Source organism: Eulemur rufifrons, chromosome 20, assembly GCF_041146395.1.
Source record: "Eulemur rufifrons isolate Redbay chromosome 20, OSU_ERuf_1, whole genome shotgun sequence".
Taxonomy (NCBI): Eukaryota; Metazoa; Chordata; class Mammalia; order Primates; family Lemuridae; genus Eulemur; species Eulemur rufifrons.
Genome location: NC_091002.1, coordinates 50,639,468 through 50,657,182, shown reverse-complemented (window position 1 = coordinate 50,657,182; position 17,715 = coordinate 50,639,468). Strand labels below are relative to the sequence as shown.

Here is a 17,715-nt window from a genome sequence, read left to right as displayed (position 1 = left end):
GATCCCTCCACGAGGATCTCAGTGTGACGGAGGAAGGCACAGAAACAATGACAGCCTTCCATTTCCACTGGAAGCCCGGGGCCCCCAGTTCACGGGCAAGCTGCACATTGAAAAACAATAAGCAAACATCACATCGCGCCCGGCGGTGGCCTGTGCTCTCCCGGGCTGCACGTCCCCTCATCCTCCTACGCTCCGGGCAGCTCTGCGCCTGCCGGGTCTGCTGTCCTCGTACAGGGAGGTGTTCTGCGTGTGACATGGTGTAGCTGGCCCTGACGGCTGGGTGAGGCCCTGGGGACACTCAGGGTGGCAGGGAGCGGGCCCACTTCCCTCCCATCTCTGCGCCAGGGAGGGACGGATAGCGCAGCGCTGACCTGCAGCAGGTTTTAAATTATTGCCTTTTTTTGAAAAGGAACAAAAAGGAAAAAGTTGGGAAGAACATAATCTTATGCACTCCCATCTACACGCAGAAAGTTATAACTTACCATATTTTTCTATTCTCCAATCCTGGAATTACGAAGAGCGGAGTAGGAGCCCACCCGTTAAGGGAAGGGGCTGACTTAGGACCCTGAGCAGTGCGCCCAGAGGGGGTGGAACGATCAGTACAGACCCCCCACCTGCCACGGGGGAGGAGTCTCCTCCGGCCCTCTCGGTTTGAGGTGCACGGGACTGCTTAGCAGGTGGATGCGACAGGTCATTTCCAAGTTTCCTGTGATAGAAATGCAGGGGCGGGTCCCATTCTAGACCTTCTGGCCTTAATGCATGAGGCTCTCCCTGGGGCCCGCTCTGCAGGGTGCTCGGGCCCCTCCCGGGCATTCTCTCCGGCTGGGCAGACGCAAGGGGAGGGGCCGAGGCGGGAACAGCCTGGAGGAGCGGGAACAGGGGGCAGGGGCTGCCTTACCTGAGCACAGGTGTTTAGATGTGGGAGCCTGAAGCTCCTGCAAAAGTCATCAAGGAGAAGCATCCGCTGTTCCTAGCAGAAGTCATGACACTTGAGAGGTGGCGCGAAATGGAAATTGCTCTGAATTTCCAGAAGCCAGATCCCAGTTTCTAAGGAGAGCTGAGCAGCCCTGCCCTTTGGAGACAGGAGTGTCAGACGGCAACGGTGACGTCCCTCACCCGCCATCCCACCCAGGCGCAGGGCCCTGGGGCTGACCCTGCCGGGTGCTGCCTTAGCACCTGGAATTCCCAATTTTGAGAAAAATAGCATGGGCACAAGTCTGCCTGATTCAATAAAAGGAATCTGTGGAAACTTTTTCAAGTCACTTCCTGGGGGGACATGGCAACCAGTCCCCGCGCCCACCAAGGTCTTGGTCAAGGAGGTCCGTGTCAGCTGTATGGGGTGCGCCCCGGCCCATCCCGGAAGGACATAGTCACCCACTTCCCTCACCCGGAATAGTGGCTTTCTGGGGGGTCCCTTGCAACCTCACTCTTCTGACTGGCGGCGTAGCCCCTGACCTGCAATGCCCAGAGACTGGGCTTCCGTGCAGGAGGCTGTGGGTCTGATTTGCATAAGCAGAATATAAGCCACTTGCTCAGCCCAGTGTCAAGGGATGGGTGGGGGCGCAGCGGGAATTGAGTTTTTCCGCTTCCCTGACTTTACTGGCTCTCCTGGCCCCCAGGTGGGGCGGAATGCACGGGGAGCGACTCCTCCAAGGAGGAGAAGAAAAAAACACCTGCAGCCGCCCCAGCTGGGGGCTCTGCGCTCCCCCCCTGCACACCCCGCAAGCCACGCAGTGTGAAGGCAACGGCCTCCTCTGCTGTGAAGATAAAAATAGAGGCGGCAAATGTCTCCAGGAGTAGAAATCCGGGTGAACAGGGGTATTCAAGACGGGTTTTGGTGTGAGTGAAAAAGCTGATTATCACAGGAGAACTGAGCTCAGGGTAGAACCTTCTTTATACGCTGGGTGCTGGTGGGTCTTGCCGCGTGGGTACGCCAAGGGCAAGACATGTCGAATATGCGGATTTTATTTTCTTCTAAGGTGCCTTGCAACTGCATAGAATGTCGATGGACTCAGAACAGATCGTGGAGGTGCCACTGGGGGCCAAGAATGAGACAGACCCCTACCGGCTGGCACATCTGCTCAGCAGGGCCACACTCTGGACTGGCCACATGGGCAAAGCGTCGTGACAACCCCACGCCCGAGCCCCCAGTGTGGCCCTTCTTCATGGAGCATCTGCACGGCGGAGCAACGGGGCTTCCCGAAGGTTTTACTTGTACCTGCCCTTCGTGTGAGCGAGAACATGCTCTACCTGCAGATACAGCAGGAATGGTGCTTTCAGGATGGAAGATTCTGGAAGCTCTGAGGTCCCATGCAAGCCCTGGAGCCCCAACGAGGCCGAAGCATGTTCTGTTTGTTATCTGGATAAAACAGGCTCTCGCCCCTCAATGTGCTGAGCAGTCCCACCTGCCCAGCCCCGCCTCCGTCCTCCCAGCCCACCGGCCTGTGACGTCCTCCAGCCTCTGACTCCTGGGGACGCCGCGCCTTCTCACGCAGCAGTGATGCAGACCCACTGGCGTCATCTCGGTGCACTGCCGAGCGCCGTGGTGGCACGGACGTTTGGGTCAGTGGTCAGTCTCAGCCGTACAAACAGCACCACGTCTCAGGGTCGGGGCTCCAAGACTACCGACTGCGTAGGAGTCGGAGCTAAAGGAAATGTGGGCAAGGGCATTTCTGCACCGGGGACCAGCGCTGCCACGTTGGGCCAGGGAGGCGCCATGTCCTTTTCCACTCTCTCCCATGTGATTCCGTCTTGTTCTCGTTCTTCCTTAGCACTTTGGGTGAAACCTGCTTCAGCAAAGGCAGGAAGGGTTGTCCCCAAATGTCAAGCCTGGCGCTGATCTTCACGAGGATAATTAGATTGCTTTGGAAACGGGCGCTGACGTGCGCACAGTGTGCCTCCCGCTTCCTTTCAACACACCTTTGAAACAGGCTGCGCTTTACGGCCTTGAGAACACGTCTATGTAAAGTGTTTAACTAGAGTATTGTCTGCAGCCTTCCAGCTGGTTTCCATGGTAGCCAAGGATGGACAGAGTAAAATGGCATTTAACAAACATGAAATAGAACAACAGGACGACATCCACCTTCCTTAACAAATAGGGCGTGTGAGACATTCTAAATGAATATTTGCATGAGTTTGGTTCTGAAATGGCACTTAGTGGGTTTTTTCCTATGTCGGTGACACCACTGGGGACGAATGTGCCATCTCTGCACCCCCCGCCCCCAGCACCGAGGCGTTTCTTACTCCCGACTTCCTATAAGAAGGGGAGATCGTGTTGGAAAACCCCGTAGAACTGACGTAGAGAAAGGTTTTCCGAGCAGAGCGGTGGCTGTGGCTCCCCTGTGCCTGTCAGGAAGGGAGCCTTAGCTCCGACACTTGCCCGCATGCTGCCAGCTGCGCGCCCAGGCGGCCCTCTCCCGTCACCCATGCCCGGGCGGCAGGGGAGCAGCACCGTCCTCTCTTCCAGCTAGGGGAGCTCGATGACTTGCCCAGGGTCGTGCTGTGGTCACTGGGGGCGGGTTGGGACTCGAGCTGTGCCCTGTGGGCACAGAGCAGGGAGACCTCCCGCCACACTGTGGTCCTGGGCCCCATCGCCCGCCACACCTGTGTGCCAAGCAGGTGCCTCGGGATGTGATGTGTGGAAGCTCTTTGGGCAACCTCTGATAATCGCCATGACCCGGTGGGGAGGTTTTGCCGTTTCTAATCAGCATCACACACACATTCCCTGGAGGAAGATCTGAAAGCCGCCGCCCACTGCTCCAGCCTTGCGTCCCTCAGGAAACTGAAGACAGGAAGACAAGGCTGCAGCCGACGGGAGCGTGGCACAGACGCTGGTCTCCGTAAGGGTGACCGTTAGTGTTCCTTTCTGGCCAGAGAAGCAGGGAAAGAGACCCCAGACTGCTCTGGAACAACTAGATCTGGATAAGTCTGGACTTCAACACCTGAATTCTGGGGAACACGGCTCAGCCCGAGACAGCCGGGGAGGCAGAAACCCCGAGGAAGGACCCCGGGCAGCTCGGGCCTGTCTGGCCGTGGGCGCTGCTTGGCGAGTCCAGCGGTCATAAGTGCTGAGCACGCTAGGAGGCCCGATATTAGTTTCATAAACAACAGTTTCTTTTTTGCAAACTGCACCCCCAGGTCCTGTTGCCGCGTTCAAGTGCTGCGGCAGCGAGTCAGAGACAACCGCCAGCGAAACTTCATCTCAAGTATTTACTGCGCCGGGATATTGCTGATTCCTTAGGGGCAATTCAGCACTCCCGTGGGAAATATGTGACCTCATTTGCATTTTCTAATTGAATTGCTATCAGCTTTCCTGCAAGACTGCACCAAAAAAAAGTTCTTCCAAATTCTAGCACCGCTTGTGTTACCCGGAGAAAGACGCGGTCTCCGTGGTTGCTAAGAGAGGAGAGGAGAAGGAGAGAAGTTGCCAAATGTTTATGGTTCATCTAACTGTGAAGCTGTCAGTTTCTCCCAAGTCCAAGGGGAGTCACTGAAATAACGGACGAGGAGGCCACACTTGGAGAAACCACGACACAGGAGAGATAAAATTTACAGAACCGGGAAATTAGGGTCCCCGAGACCGTCCTTGAGGAATTTGCTTCCAGGCTCCTGTCGATAAGCATCCCCGGGACCTTTAACACCATGTAACTGCTGCTTCGAAGGAGGCTATTCGTTTCTCTAGAACCTTCCACCAACCTCTCTTGTCCACTGTGTGTCCCCATCTGAATCCCCCACTTCCTCCAAACCTAGCCAGGATGCCCTCTGCGTGCACGTGTTTAAAAAAGTTTTTAAATTGTGTCTGATACACTATATGCAAAAAAGCACATGGAAACGAAGTGAACCGCTGAACGGGCCATCACGGCGCGGGCCCCCACAAGAGCTCCCTCATAACCCTCGTGCTCTGCCCCCTCCCCCCCACCCGCCGAGCATGGCGCCCCCACCTCCCAAAGGGACTCGCCACCCCACTGTGACGCACGCTTTGGTGCTGCCCATGTGGACTTCACGTGGCGGCGACCACACAGCCGCATCCTCCTGCCGCGGTGGGGGGCGTGGTTACTGCCTGCGGCTCCCCTCCCTCATCTGGTGCCTCTAGCTGGAGCCTGTGGCTTTCTCTGCCCTAGAACATCTTTTTCAAAGACCTTATAACAAGTATCTTTGTCTTATCAAAGTACGATATTAATTTGGGTTTTCCCATCATCTTCCAGCACAATGTAAGCAACTTACGTCTCTTTGGCCCCATTTATCTTTTCCCAAAGTTTCTGCAACTGCTGTTGTGAAGGAGCCGCCCGCGTCACCTCCCGTGAGAGGTGGCTCTTGTCACGTGTCCACCTGTCCCGCCTTCCCGGCCTGTCCCAGCTTCTTTCCTCCGCGTCACTTTCACCTCTGCTCGGCTTATTTTTGTCTGACGAACACACCTGGTGACGGATTCTTTCAGCTTCGGTCGTTTGAAAATGTCTTTATTCCACTCCTGGAAGGACGGTGCTACTGGGAACAGAATTCTACTTTCTTTGGCGCAACCACTCCGCTGTCCTGTGATCTCCGCAGCGCCCAGGGAAGCTGGCTCTGCGCCTCATTTTACTCCCTCGGGCTGCAAGCTCTGTCATTTCTACTGATTTTCAACATTTCTTCTTTGTCTTTGGGTTTTACCTATTTTCCCACGAAGCACTCAAGCACGAGTTTCCGTATGTTGACCCTGCTTGGAGTCCATGGGCTTCTTGAGTCTATGCCCAGAGGTCTGCTGTCAGCGGGGGCATTTCCTGCCACTGTATTTTCAAATGTTGCTTCTGCTCCATTTTTCTCCCCTCATGCTCCAAACATGCACGTTAGACCTTCTTACTGCTCCCAGCTCCGGCCCTCCCTCCTGAGCTGTCCTCCTGCATGTCTGCACGCTGCAGAGCGTGAATATTTCCTCTGACAGCCTCTGTTTCACTAATTCTCTTCCCCGTGACAATCTGCAGACACAGCTATCCACTGAGCTCTTAACTTTGTTACATATTCTAGTTCTAAAGTGCCCAATTAATTATCATATCTTCTACTTCTCTCTCAAAGTCTTATAATTTGCTTAAGCACAGTAAGCACAGTTATTATAAAATCTAGGTTTGATATCTCCATGACTTGGAGCCTCTGGGAATCTTTTCTTATCACCTGCTGTTCCTCTTGCTTTTTATTTATATTGTCTTGTCTTGTCCCCCTCAGGTGCCCGTCACGAGGCCGTATGCTGGATATTGTATATAAAAGACGATAGAACTCGAGGCCAGGTATGGTATCTTACACCGGGGGAGACTGACATTTGCTTCTGGAAGGCGGCTGGGGACACCAGCAGCCTGGGATCACCTTAGTCCATTTACAGACAGTGACATTATTTGAAGGTTGGTGTCAGTTCCCGTAAGGGCCAATGAAGTGACTGAGTGTCCCACAGTGAGTTGGTCTTCTAAGTCCCAGACAGACCCTCCTGCCCTGCCCACCTCCTCCCACCCCTGCGCCACCTGGCAGGGCCCAGCGGCTGTGGCAAGCCCAGGGCGGTGCCCAGCTGGCACCAGGCCAATGCCAACAATAAGAGCTACTATTTCCACCTCCTTGCCTCACGTAACCTCACAGGACACTCCCGACGACCTCAGGACAGGGTGTGGGTGGCGTGAATTGTCCCGAACACCCAGCTGGTCAGTTGGAGAGGACTTGCTTCGAGCCCACGGCGGGGACAGCCATACCTAGAAAGCCAGCTTCAGTCCTTCCCAACGTCAGTTCTCCCAGGCAGCAGGGGGCCTGGGGTCACACGGCTCAGTGTCCTTGTCTATGGCACGAGGACAGTGACAGTGCCCACTCCCTGGGATGTGGTGGGGGTAGGACGAGCTGATGGCACTGAGGGCAGGAAAGGGAGCCGCTGGCATGAAAGGTGACGGAGGGAGACTGAGTCTCACGGGCTGCGGAGACCCTGCCCGCCACTGCCTGTAACGGTCGTGTCTCACGGACCCAGGGGTATGGCCCCACGGTGACCCCACGGCCAGGCTCCCCAGGGTGCTCTGATCCTGGGGCATGGATTCAGCGTCCCCTGCTCTAGTGGCTGGACTTGGGGTCGCGGCGCACTCCCACTGGGGACTAACTGCAGTCACAGCTGGCGTCCGCACCTTCCACTGAGGACCAGGGATTAATGGCATCAGAAATCGCTTCATTAACATGCCTAGCAAAAGGTGCCATCATGTTTTCAATTAGTGCCTTTCATCTGAGGCCTCGACAGGCTTTAAGGAGCTCTGCTCTCCGCTCACAAGGTGCAGAGCTTCTGCGCAGGGACGGCTTGGCAGTCGCGAGCTGTCAGCACTGGGGCACAGCTCTCGGAGGGTGGGCCCCCACGTGGGACAGGGTTCCCAGGGCTGCGTCCTGGCTGCCCCCAGGGCCTGCCCTGCTCACCAGGGTGTGACTGGGAATAAAGATGTGGGAGGAGGGAAAATGACATAGGCCTGTCTCAGTCTTCAGTACCCGCAGGGTGAGGCTCACGGGTCTGGGGCCACTGCCCTTCCAGGCGTGTTTTGAGGCCTGGTTTAACATGCCCAGCAGGACGCTCAAGACCTCCCTTCCCCAGCGGGGTCAGCTTGTCACCACTTTCCAACACCAACCACCTTCACCGTAAGAGACAAAACACAGGTCCCCGTTTTCCCAAAGCAGGTTCCTTGGCACACCTGTCTTGCAAGTTGTGCCATAAAGAAGGGTTCCTTGGTCAAACAGGTTTGGGGAAACTCGCAGCCCATCTCCCACTCAGAGGCTCACAGAGCAGGGGAGGCTCTGGGCAGACCTGCCCGAGGGAATCCGTTCAGCTTTGCCAACCCTCCCCTCGCCGGGGCCCCGCTGCCGGGGAAGCGCCAGGAAGGCTGTCCCAGGCTGCCCTGCACAGAGCTCTCCTTTGCCTTGGGTCCTTCCCTGGGCCACCAGGACGCAGCTGCTGCAGCACAGGGACACGCGGAAGGTGAGCAGTCCCTGGTCCCTTCCCTGCCACACACGAGAACCCTAACGTTCAGGACTGGGGGATGAACACGGGTTGCTGGGGGTCTGGCCCGGATTGCTAGAATACTCGCGGGTGGGGAATTCGAGGCCGCCCCTCCCTGTCCACCCAGGCAGGACGGCAGTCGGGCCAGAAGGAAGTCGGGGCGGGGAGGGGGCTGGGAGGTTGGGTCACAATGACTTATGTCTGCGTGAAGCTCTTGCTCCTTCCCTCCTTCCTTCCCTCCCTCCCGCCCCCCTTTCCTTCTTCCCTCCTCTCTGAATTAGTCCTGCACCGGCTGCCTCGGCTGTCCCACTCCGACCACGTGGCCTGTGTCTTGCTTCTCATCCCCCCAGGGCTCGAGCGCTCCCGGGGCAGGAGAGGATGCAGAATTTGCAGCGCCCAGTCTGACACAGAAACGTGGGCCCCTGTTCACACAAGGGTGAAGAACCCCAAGATGGCGGCACAGAGCCTTAGACTGAACGAGGGGCTGTCTGCCCACCCGGATGCGGCCCGGTCTCAGGACGGAGCACAGGTGCCTGGGACAGCCGGGCCTGCTCTGGCCAGCGTGGCCGGGGTGGGACCCGCCATCCTCAGGGCAGAGGCTCTGCCGGCGCCTTCAGGGGGAGGTGGGACATCAAGCCTCAGGCACAGACCTGCCCCACCCACGTGAGCACACCTCACCTTGTGTCCAGAGTGCGGGGACGAGGTCCGGGCCACCAGCAGCCGCACCACAGCGTCCCATCTCTCTGCGGTCTGGCGGTCCCATGCGGTCACCGTGAACGCCACCTGCTCGGAGGGGACCTGCAGCTCCCGGGTAGCGAAGACTGTCCCGTCCGCCCCGACTTTGAAGTCCACGCTGTTGGTCTCATATTGTGTCCCCTTGGTCCCCAAACAGCTGCTGAACTTGACTGCAAGAGGAAGGGGAGACAGTCAGGACAGGCCCGGCCGGCACAAGGGCCCAGACAAGCACCACGACCGCGCAGGCGCCGCTCCGGGTCTCCAGCGAGCACCGCGTGACGGAGTCACGCACTGCCCGACCCTCCCAGGTGCCGAGTTTTATCTCGACGCCAGGGAATTAGCTGGAGGCCTTAAATAGCAGGAAAACAAGCGAGGCCGCACGCCCGCTACGCCAGAACCCCAGCCGCCTCGGTTTCTGCAGATGCAGCTCTCCCTCGTGGCTGGTATCTCTGAATTCAACCGCAGTTTGACCGGGGCGCGGTGGGGAGTCTCTGCGTAAAGAATATTCCCCGCTTCCCCCGTTCTTGCCGCACGCAAACCTGCCTGCCGGCGTCGGCTTTACAGCCCCTAATGGATCCATTTTTCCACCCCAAGCAGGCTGAGTGCGGGAGGGACGGAGAGCTGGCATTTAGGGACCTTCCCATGGCAGGTGGGTTCCGGCAGCAGAATCCGAGTCTGCTGTGTTTCTGGTCCTTTCTGTTACTCAGCGAGGTGGGCTGGGGCAGGTGGGCTGGGGCAGGTGCGTGGGAGGGCAGGGCCCCGGCCAACCACGCGCCCTCTTGCTTCCCTGCTAACAGGGAGTCGAAGGCAGCCAGTCCGTGGACACCGCAGGTCCTGCACACGGTGCTGCTTCCAGAACATTCATTAGGCAACGGCATCGCAGCCCCTTCCAGTGGCCCCAGCGCCGCGGCCGTTTTAAACTCTGCTGCAGAGAAACCCCTCTCGGCGGCCGCGTGTGTGTCTGGGCTGCGTTAGCGTGTTTCTATCCAAGCGCTTTTGCAACTGGCACCCGATGCCGCGGTGAATTACGAGGCACCAACAGCCAGTGTCACATTGTGCTGATAAAACGATGGATACAGTTACCTAGTATTTATAAAAGTGCGGGTATCTAGGCAATTATGGTGGGAGGATTGGTTTCTTAAGCAATTTCACTGTCACAGCTTACATGATTTAATTACTATTTATTCCCCAAACGAAAAAACGCTACTGGCTGTTACATTTGATAAAGTGTTTTTCCCTGGTGCTCACCTTTTATTGTTGCCTGTCTCGAAATAATAAATACCATACGCATTCCCTCGCCCCAAATCCTTCACGTTAGACGTCGTCCCCGTCACCAGCACCTCCCACTAGTGGCTTTAATACAAAGATGCTTTCAAATGTGGTGACACCAGGCACTTGCGCCGTCTGGATGGGGAGAACCCTCGGCGTGGGGGCTCCAGTGCCCCCCGACTGGGGCTCCTCCGACCGTGGTGCTGGCGGGTGAGGACCGGCTGTGACACTCCCCACTCCAAGGACGGAATAATCACACTTTTTCAAGGGACAAAAAATTTCTAAACTGCTTTTATACACTGTTCGTCCCAATGGTAAACAAATTAAAATCAGCAGCAAACTGAGTGGATCAATCATCTCTGACACCCAATTGTCACTGACAAAAGATAGAAATGACGGTTCCGTGATTGCCGAGAGATTAGCACGAAATACATAGATAAGCCCCTTTGTTCTCTAGGAGCAAATTTCTAATAAAACTGATGGAATTGGACGGCAGCGGGAGGGTTTTTGTGTCTTCAGGCTTAAATATGATGTCATTGTATTTTTTAAAAAACAGGCACATGGCTTTAGTGACATCTTAGGCAAGCGCGGATACCGATTCAGCAAGAACAGAGTGCCAGCATCCGCGCTGCCTGGACGGGGCAGCAGGGGTCACTGGTCACGAGATCCAAGGACTTTGCAGGTGACAGGTGTCCTCTGGGGGAGAGACTCTCAGTGGAACTAAAGACAGCGCCCTCCAAAGCTGCCCTGCGGTGCAGTTTGGAGGGATGATGCCACGGGATACAGTGGGGGCCTCTGCGTGGGGTGCAGTGTTGGGGAGCCCAGCTCTCCAGGAGCAGGAAGAACTTCAGAGCAATGCCTGTCCTGTGCCCCGCCCGGGAGGGCTTCTCTTTGGTAAGAAAGATCAATCAAGGATGTTCTTCTGAGACATCAGGGGCATTCATAAAATATCAGTGCTGAATAAATGGACACCACCTTTCAAAACTCTGTGAAATGTGGGTTCACGTTGCTTAACAGAAAAACACCCCTAGAATGTTACCAACGCCCTGTTGTGTTATGAGCATGGTGGGCGAGTGTGCAGGGGCACACCCAGGGAGAAGTGTCTGAGGTCTCAGGATGGGGACTCTTCCCAGTAGCCTACTTGTCTTTCTTTGTAGATTGCCTGAATGTGGTTTCCCTCTTCACTTGGGCTACTGGGAAGCTCAGAGGCAATGCCATGGCTGGTTTCTAACAATGCTGAGGCCTTTACTAACCTTAGCACATTCCATTCTAATTTCCATCTTTGTTTTCTCCTCAACCCCCTTCCTTCCTCTTGCATCTTATTTTTGGAGTCTGTGTCTATTTCTGCAAGGTTAAATGCATTTCAGGAGGACAGAGGAACAGGCACACACCACGTGTTCCCGGGTGCAGAGGAGATGCCCTGATGGTGCTGCCCAGCACAGACCTAACCCGACTCTCCCCACTCTGCGCTCCCGGATGGGGTCTGGGGTCTGCGCCTGCGCCCTCAGCGGGGGAGGCCTGACGCTGCTTCCGGGACTTTCCTGGGGCGCTTCAAAGCCTGCACTGCCCTCGCCTCCGCCGCTGCCAGGCGCAGCCGGGTGCTCTGCCGGCACCGGGCTCCAGGGATGCGGGGCCCCAGATCGAACGTGTGGCGCAGGAAACCCCGTGTGGAAACGCAGGGACCCAAGGTCACAAGCTCCTGCTGGTGCCACGGAGGGAATCCGCGTGGGGAGGAGGGAGCCTGTCCTGGCCTCGGCCGGCTCGGGGGCTGCCTGGGGCTGGTACCTACAGCTGTACCTGCTGCACTAATTACTTCCATTAGTTTTAAACAAACTTGACAAGAGACAGAAGGATCCCGAGAGAAATTAAACCTCATTGTCTGAACACACACGTGGTTGAAGCCTCCCTTGGTGGTGGCAGGTGTAGCCCCTGCAGCCAGCCCCAGAGGTGGCACCGGGCAGTGGTCTGGGGCAGGACCCCACCCCACCTGGGCCAAGCACGTGTGCCCCGCAGGGTGGGGCCGTGGGCACCTGCTGGCCCCACACCAGAGCCACGGGCACCGGAAACACCAGCCGATGGTGCCCTGGGCCCTGCCAGCGTGCGCCGAGGGGCGTGTGGGTGCCCGGCGGGGGTGGGTGAGCAGCAGCCCTACCCGCACCAGTCGGGACCCCTGGGGTTGAGGCGTAAGCCTCCTGCCTGTGACACCTGGACGAGCAGCAGCCTGTTCCCAAGTGCCATTCTGTGTGTCTGTCCAACGCGGGTGACAGCCAGAGGGTGGGAGAGGAGGGCGGAGGGGCCTGGCACAGGGCAGATGCCGGATGGACGCCCACTGCCGCCTGGCGCAGGCTCTGGTGTGTGTGCACCACGACCTCCTCCTCCGTGACGAGGAGCAAGGGCACTTGGACAAGGTCGCACGGGTCAACGTGGTCCCTGCCACAAACGCTTGCGGGACCCCCCTGCCCAGCGCTGGGGTCCACCTGGCGGGTGGTGACCAGGCACTGGCAGCGTGGACGGCTGAACCCCCCAGGCTGCCGTGGGGTCACCACCAGGGCTCTAGCCAGTGCGGTGGCATGAGGAGCCCTGCGGATGTGTGGCCGGCCGATGGGCGTCTACACGCTCTTTAGGACTCCGGTTGCCTGGGACCTGGGGACACGGCCAGACTCCCGACTACGAGTGCTCGGCGAGGACGAGGGACGTGACCCCAGCGCAGAAGGAAAACGTGGTTCCCCCTCTCCCCCAGGGCACCCCCAGCAAGCAGGGCCCGAGATTCCCTTTGGCGGCTCCTCATGCAGATTCCTAAAGACTGGAGGAAGGAAGCGGCGACTCTGTGTGGGTCACGTTACTGTCCCAAGGAATGTGGCCCAGGGCCAGTGCTGGGGGAGGGGCATGAACATGTGGCTTTATGTGTGTGACAACTACCACACTATCCTCTCTTCTCGGAAATGTTCAGGGCACACTAAAGGGTCTGAGAATCCCCTGAAGTGCTGCATAACTGACATTGTTGACCTCCACAGACTGTCTATGTCCTTGCAAGAAATGCGCTGTTGCAAGCTCAGGGTGCATCTGTCAGCAGAAGGCTGCGTTAGGAGTAACAAACAGCCCCCAGATCTTATCACTTCGAACAACAGAGCCTGATTTCTGGCTCGTGCAACGTGTGCACCGTGGACCAGCCAGGAGGCCATATGGAATCCTCGGGGGCTTTAGTCTCTGCTTCCAGGATTGCCCAGGCTTGAAACAGGCCGCAGGGGACCCAGGCTGTGGCTTTTAAGGCTCATTCTTGGAGGGACGCCCCTGCATTTGCTCCCATTTTGCTGGCCAAAGCAAGCCACGTGGTCACCTCCGACTGCAGGGGCGTGGGGACGTGAGATCCTACCGTGGTCTGGGAGAAAGACCAGTGGGCTCCGTGATAGGGCCGTATTAACATGTACAGCCATAGCGGTAATTTCGCCAGCTGGCGTGACCGCCACACCGGTTAGAGGGCGACTTTGTTTGTTGTTCATTCACAGACCTTCCACAGCATTAGAGGCATTGCTACAGTTTCGAACTATGGCTTCTTTCTACAATAGATAAAATGGCAATTACAAAGATAAACCCCTAAAGCACGTCCGGCATCTCCAGAAACAATTTCTGGATGCCTCCAAAATGATCTGTCGTTTCCTCTCCGCCGGGGGCACACCCGTCTGCGTGTTTTTCTGGAAGGGCTTCCTGAGTGTCTGCAATCCCAGTTTGTTCGTTCCCACGTGTTAGAGTCCGAGGTTCCTGGAGGTGGAGGTTGGGATGTTTCTCCCTTTTTCATCCTGAAGCAGGAAGGGGCCCCGGGCCCAGGTTCCGAGGTGACCCCGTTTCTCTGCACGAGGCCAGCTGGGACCGTTGGCCGCAGACCTCCCACCACCGGGGAAGGGTGGCCACGCGCGAGGCCTGGTCTCTGCAGATTCCTGCCCATGCAGCCTCCGCTTTGGTGATTTAATTTGTGGCCAGAAAAAAAGCCAGTTAGTGGGGTCGGTTCGGAGGTGATCGACACTAGCCTCATGAGCTCCCCGGCCAATCCCGGAGCCTCACCAAGGCCCCTGCCAGAGCGGCGGTCGCCGCGACACCAGCGCTGCCCCAAGGGAGACACTGCGTGGGTCAGCGAGCAAACGAGCGTTTCCCCCCAGGTGATTATCCCCGGACAATTCCAGCATGAAATCTTGATAAAGAGTCATTTTTTAAGATAGCAACGAAAAAACTCAGTCAAATGTATGAAAATTATATGACATTTTACTCCTGGGTGTAAATTATAATTTGCAGAAAGGTCAATGAACCAGAAAGGGTTTTTCCTGATGATTCAGACACTGAGACCCGGTCGGCAGGGCTGCGGGCAGAGGCGGCCCTGGTCTGTCCTCCGTGCGTGGCGGGCTCTTCCCCCAGAGACGGCCGTCCAGCCCCCCCCCCCCCCCGGCCCAAACCCGTCCGCGCTGACATGCCACACGCACTTGAGAAGACGGTGAAAGAAGGTTCTGGGCTTTCCTCAGAAAGCAAAGGCCTGTCTCCGGGAAAGGCAGCCTTCAGACGGGACCCTCCTGGCTGCCCAGTGAGGTGGATACGTGGAGGGGACACGCTTCTCGCCCCCCTGGTCCCCACCGTGGTCGGCACCTGCTGGACGGGGCGAGGGTGACCTGCTGCCTCGGAAGAGCTCGGAGCCGGGGAGGGAGTGACCTTGGAGGGCTGCTACCCCCTCCGAACATGGCTCTGCCCGGGCACAGCACCCTGACGCCACCGGGCACGCGCCTCCGGCCCGCAGAGCGGGACTTATGGAGTCGTCCCGAGGAGACTGCTAAGCCACCACCGGTCCCTTCTCCTGTCAAACGCAGCAGCCTCGCAGCCTGTGTGTGGCAGTTCAGTGACAGAGCAATTCAGTGACAGAGCACAGGAGGACACGTCAGAACAGGGCCGGGCCGGCATTCAGAGGCTCCTCCAGAGATTCAACTGGATAAAAAGTACGAGTTTGCCCACGGATTATAAATCACATTGCAGAGAAAAGCAAAGAAATACACGGGAAACACGACAAAAGACGGTGGTGTAGGAACAGCACCCCGCACCCCGAGTCCCTGGCGGGCATCATGGGTGTCGCTAGTCAACCGCTGCCCGTTTCGGGGGCGAGACCAGGCTCAGAGCCCCCAGCCCAGGAGGCGGGGCCCACGGAGCCGGCGCTGGGAGGAGACCCCAGCCCCTCTCAGCACCAAATGTGCCCCCCAAACACGGGGCTCTCGAGGACACGCCCCCACCTGAAGGCAGGAGCCTGTGGACACCCTCAGGTGATCCCACCCATGGCCGCCCGCGCAGCCTCCTCTTGGGTCACCGCCGAACGCAAGGATCTCACAGGCAGGAAGACGCTGGCTCTCCGATAGACAGAGGCCACGCAGTCGCCTGTTTAAACTCTGCAGGGAACAGGGTGCGAGGCCTTATCACCTTTTTGGCTTTTCACAAAGCCAGGTGCTTCCCGCCAGCCTGTCTTTATCTCACCAGTCAGGGCTGCGACGTGTGTCTTAATTTAAAGAACAATCACGACGGAAACAGAAACTCCCAGAAACTATCCATTCCTAGGAAGGAAAAGAACAAAAGGACCCCACATGGGAGCCTGGGGCCTTCTTGTCACACGGTGTTAACAAGGACACCCAGACGTCCCTCCAGGCCCCAGGGTTCTCTCCTGGGGGGCCAGAGGGCAGCTCCAGCTCCGCAGGTGAGCATAGTCTCAAGGCAGGTGAGCATAGTCTCAAGGTGGCTCCCTGCATTTCGCATTAGTAACTCTAAAGCCTTTTGTGATTTAAAGCAGCAATTATATAGCAGAAAAGATAAAGGCTCCCAGGAATTATCTCTCTCTGGGTTGGGAGGGGAAGAGGAGCTGAGCAAGGTTAATGTAGCTAGTGAAATATTTCCACAGTTATTTCATGCAACCATTTTGCAATATCGCTAATGTTTTCCTACATCACATGCTCTTCTGGGGGAAAACAGCTTGTGTTTTTGAAAGAAGGAATAAAAACCTCACAGGCCTGCAAGGCTGACTTGCACCTTGGAAGATTCTGCAACGAGGCTGCACCGCACAGAAATGCTCTTTTATATTCAGGCACCAAACAGCGGGTTGCATCTTTCTCTGTATTAGTAATGAACAAAAATTGCCAAGACTGAAAAAAAAATCTCTGATGAGAACCCATGGACGACCACAATTACATGTTGCTTTCAGATGCAAAACCACTTGGCTGCAGAGAGCATGGAGCTCGGTACCGTTTCGATCATCTGCTTTCGCCAGCACTTCCTGTTGGCACAGGTGCGGCCGGGGAGGGCCCTTCTGCACACGAGGTTTCATCACTCGCAGCCACCCGTGCTGCCGGACGCTTGTCCTCCGGCGCAGACCTCGCTCACCCAGCAGTGACCTGGTGGGGACAGTAGCCTTCAAGCAGGCGGGAGCCGGAGCTCTGTCTTCAGCCTGCCGGGTAAGTGATGAATCCAAGAGTACGAGCGCCTCTGCCGGAGCCCTGAGCCGGGCGGAAGCAGCCCCCTCCACGGCAGCGAGAGCGTCTCTGCCAGGGGCACCGCAGGGGCCGGTGAACCTACCGCGCTGCACCCGGAGACTGTTCAGGGCGCCAGCGGATCGCACGGTGCTTCGCAGTCTGGTTGAGGCTGATGCTGATGTTCTAGCGAAAGGGACTGGATCATCCTAGGACACCCAGCACGGGTGACCCCAGCAGCACTTCTGCCCCGTGAGCTGAGCGTGGGCTTGGCCGTGGGTCACGCTGTAGGCCCAGGACTTGGGGTGACGCCGCCCAGGCACTGTCCCCAACGTGGGGTCAGAGTGAGTGGATTTCACTCCTCTTTCCGTGTTTGGTGTGTCCAGACCGAGAGAGGTACATCCTTTTGTCACGACTGAGTTCTCTGCGAACACCCAGAGGGACTCTGTCCCCAGGGCTGGGCATGACCTGGGAAGAAAGGACTTAAAAGTGGCCTGGCGGCACCTTCCAGGAAGGGTGGGTTTGAGCTTCCCCAGGAGGCAGCGTGGGCTGTGGAAAGGCAGGCTCCGGGCAGCACCAACCCTCCTCTTCACCCAGGACTCAGCCTGCCAGGCGGCTCCCAGCCCTGGGTGCTGTCTTGCCTTCTCTGAGACCCGGTCAGTTTGGCCACAGTGAAGGGCCCCATCACTCTACAGTTAGCGTGGCCCACAGGGGCCTGGCTCCACACACTTGGGTGAAACCACAGACTGCCCCTTTCTGGGGGAGCCATTGGCCCCTGTACCCCTCCCCACTGTCCACTGTCACCATGTTGCTCCAGAAGCCCGGAGAAGACAGGTCTACCCCGGGGACCCCATGGCAGTCCCCAAGGGAGGTCTGGGAGTGAGGGGGACCCCGTGGCAGTCCCCGCGGGAGGTCTGGGAGTGAGGGGGACCCTGTGGCAGTCCCCGCGGGAGGTCTGGGAGTGAGGGGGACCCCGTGGCAGTCCCCGCGGGAGGTCTGGGAGTGAGGGGGACCCCGTGGCAGTCCCCGCGGGAGGTCTGGGAGTGAGGGGGACCCCGTGGCAGTCCCCGCGGGAGGTCTGGGAGTGAGGGGGACCCCGTGTGCACCTCGCAGCTCAGTTTTCTAAAATGCGCCCGCAGCGGCACGCTCCGCACCGGCCGCGTCAGGGACACACGTGCAGCCCCCCCGTGCGGATGTGCGGACGCAAAACCATCCTTATGTATTTATTTTTGCATATTTGCGCATCTG

General features: G+C 57.7%; 1 protein-coding gene across 2 annotated transcripts in view; it reads right to left on the bottom strand.

Annotated features, from left to right (window-relative positions):
- The window catches only part of CDH4 (cadherin 4), a 360,186-nt gene that overhangs the window by 85,345 nt on the left and 257,126 nt on the right, over positions 1 to 17,715 (bottom strand). The window contains exon 3 of one of the 2 annotated variants that reach the window (XM_069495829.1): positions 8,657 to 8,883. In XM_069495829.1, the coding sequence (XP_069351930.1) occupies positions 8,657 to 8,883 (227 nt within the window). The remainder of the gene's footprint in view (positions 1 to 8,656; positions 8,884 to 17,715) is intronic. The other variant, XM_069495828.1, reaches the window with a different exon arrangement.